The 3,003-nt window shown below is 41.9% G+C and overlaps 1 protein-coding gene across 6 annotated transcripts in view; it reads left to right on the top strand.

The window, feature by feature from the left end:
- Positions 1 to 3,003, top strand: part of RTKN2 (rhotekin 2) — a 53,618-nt gene that overhangs the window by 19,490 nt on the left and 31,125 nt on the right. For all 6 annotated transcript variants that reach the window (XM_017746196.1, XM_017746197.1, XM_017746198.1 and 3 more), the window contains one exon: positions 2,676 to 2,875. In XM_017746196.1, coding sequence (XP_017601685.1) covers positions 2,715 to 2,875 — 161 coding nt within the window. In that variant the 5' untranslated portion in view covers positions 2,676 to 2,714. The remainder of the gene's footprint in view (positions 1 to 2,675; positions 2,876 to 3,003) is intronic.

The following is a 3,003-nucleotide window of genomic DNA, read 5'->3' on the forward strand; positions in this document are numbered from 1 at the left end:
GGCGGAGCTGCTGCTCTGAGCTGGGCCCCCTGCTCACCCTCCGCAGGCTCTCGGAGGTGCTCCCTTGCACCTCTTTAATCTTTCAGCCACTGGTTTTCCGATTCATGAGAGCTTTTGTGCACCTCCAGTTGGTTACAAACCTTCTGAAGCTGAACTCGGGAGCGTCTCTGAAGCTGTGGCTGTCAATTGCCGCAAACCTTCATTCCTATGTCTAGCTACAAAGTGCCCAAGCTGGTGTCTCGGCTTCACAGCCCCTGGTTTAGAAGAGTACCTACTGCCTGGCTACTTGCTTACTTTAAATAGATACACTAGACTTACAGGGTTTAGATGTGAACCACTGTGGCAGTAAATCAGAAGTGTACCTTGGCATAAGATTCTGAAAACTTGTGATTAAGATGCCAATTAAATGAAGTAAAATTTCAACCTGTCCTTCCTTCAGCAGTATCTATATAATTTTTTTTGGCTGTTGTTGTTATCTTTGTTTGTTTGTTTTGTGACTGCATTACCTGTGTAATACTAGAAGTACATGAAATTTATTATACTAAGTATACTTAGGTGGGGAATACAAAGACACATTTTGGAAGTGTTGCTTAGGTAATTCCTGAGTGTGGGGCTGAAAATCCCAGCAATTGTTAATAATCTCGTCTGGATTGTGCTGCCACTGGTGGGGAAAGATGGACCCCACGAGGGAAACGGTGCATTAGTAGACAGCATATGGCAAAACAGTGCTGTGTCGTTCCTCCGAGTCCAGATGGTGTGCCTGTATTTTTAGAAGGAATGGGAGGGGAGGGGGAAAGCTGACCAATCTCTTTTGGTAGGCACAAAGAACTTCATACATTCTCAGATCAGGCTCCTAAGTTCTTCCTTCAGATGAGATTTATATGGTGTGGTTATTTAAACTCTGGCCCAAAAGCTATTTACTGCTAGTCCAGAATATTTTATGTGAGCCTGGCTAAAATACAGTGTGGACTGAATTGTTTGTGGTTCTGAAAGCCCCAGTGTGGATACATGCAGGTGCCCCAAACAGGAGTGTGTATTTCCTCACTGTAGTTCTGTACCAGGTGATAGATGTGGAGAGGAGCCGGGGCAGTGCAGAGGCCTGCTGTCCTGGGAAATATTAGGGGGAAGTATGATGTCATTCTTTGGAGCTTTGTAGCAGCTGATTTATTAGTTTAGGCTCAAAGAATAAGTAATTATTTCTTAGGGAGTGGTGTGGGCCTTGCTTAGATTTTCATAGCCATGTAGAATTTGACTCAGAAGAAAAGAAGATTGATGAAAGCTATTTACTGCTCTTTTTTTTTTTCTTTTCTCCTGGGATGAGCCCTAAGGAAAAGTGTGAATAGAGAGGCAGGTGCTGAGAATGCAGAGGTGTTGGTGCCCTACTTTACCCTGCTCTGGCTGTGATTGAAACTTCGAAAAGAAAACCCATAAGGGGTAAAAATGGGATAGTCCCTGGTGCCATACTGGGTCCCAGGCTTTCATATATCATCTGTAGGGGATACCAGCAGAACCTCTATGGAAAATGTCTCTGATGTGAGCTTTGGGAGCTATTCACCACCAAACAACCATAAACTTGTTAATTTCAGAGGTAGCTGGGGCACTCCTGTTTAGTAATGAGGAAGTGTCACTCTTGACTGACTTGCAAAGTATTTGCAATGCAACCCTGCAATACCATGACAACATTCTGTTATTCACTCTGTTCTTCACATGTCAGAAATATTTGGTTTGCCCAGGGATGGCCACATAACAAGGTAATGTGTATCAACCATCAGTGGCATCTAGCAGGCCTTTGGGAGACAGCAAACTGTCTGTGATCCTTCACCTTAATTATATTCTGTCCTGGTGTGGATTGACCTCTTTGAAGTCTCAAGCGAGGAATAATGCACATTTATAAATGTTTTACGTGAAAGCAGGCAGGAAAAAGTTGACTTCCCAGAAGTTTTTATAAAACATTTAAAAAAGCCCACTCCTTCAAAAAACAGTGATGGTGAATTCTAGTGACTTGCCAGCCATGTTTAGTTTATTTCATACTTTGAATAAAAAGTGTGTCTGGCATGATTCCTGTATAGCGTTGAAGCTACCACAGCTGTTTGACTTTCAGTTTATGGGCTGAAGGAATCAAGTATTGGGATAGTCTCCTTTTTTTTTTTTTGTTTTTTTTCCTGCTGTTACCTGAATTTCTTATCAACTGTAAGAAAAAAACCCATATTTTCTTCACTGTTTTGAAGACAGCCAAAGAGATAATGAGATTGAATTTCTGATTTAAAATATTTCAGACATTTTTCTCAGCTTAAAGTTTTTTTTAGTAGGGGTCACTGTGAAAAGCGGGTTGTTAATTCATAAGCTTTGTTCAGTTAGCCCTCTCTAGGACCATATGTTACTATTCGGTGAATGACACATGGAAGCACATAAATTTTTAGTAACTTTCAGATGGTACAGTGAGTTAATCTTGGTTTGGAATTTGCATGTATAATGGATATAGTAAATCTGTTATGTCCCATGTTTTACTCATTTGTTCCTGAAGAGAGAACTACCATTCTACATTCAGTAACCATTGCAATAGCTGTGCATAATTAAAACCTAGCGTTTTCTATCCCAACTTCAGAGCGTGTAAAAAATGGAGAATATTGTTAGTTGGTTTTTTGTTTAATCCTTTGGTTTTATTGCTTATCTAGGAATGTGACATCCAAGAAAAGATCAACTTTGAGGTCCGCATGCGAGAAGGCATCTGCAAACTGCTGGCAGCGAGCACGCAGAAGGAGCAGCTCCTGCGTGCGGTGAAGAACCTGATGGTTTGCAATGCTCGCATCCGGGCCTACAGGGCAGAGCTGCAGGGCCCAAAGGAGGAGCCCAGCCCGGGCAGGACTGAAGAGCAGTGAGTAACAGCTCACATTCAGAGGGAGCAGGATGAAACAGGCATTTACTTACAGGAGTTTTTAGCAGTCTGACTAGAAATGTGGATTTAAATCCTTCCTTATTTCTTCCCCCATTTAAACAAATTCC

Source organism: Corvus brachyrhynchos, unplaced genomic scaffold, assembly GCF_000691975.1.
Source record: "Corvus brachyrhynchos isolate BGI_N302 unplaced genomic scaffold, ASM69197v1 scaffold279, whole genome shotgun sequence".
NCBI classification, from domain to species: Eukaryota; Metazoa; Chordata; class Aves; order Passeriformes; family Corvidae; genus Corvus; species Corvus brachyrhynchos.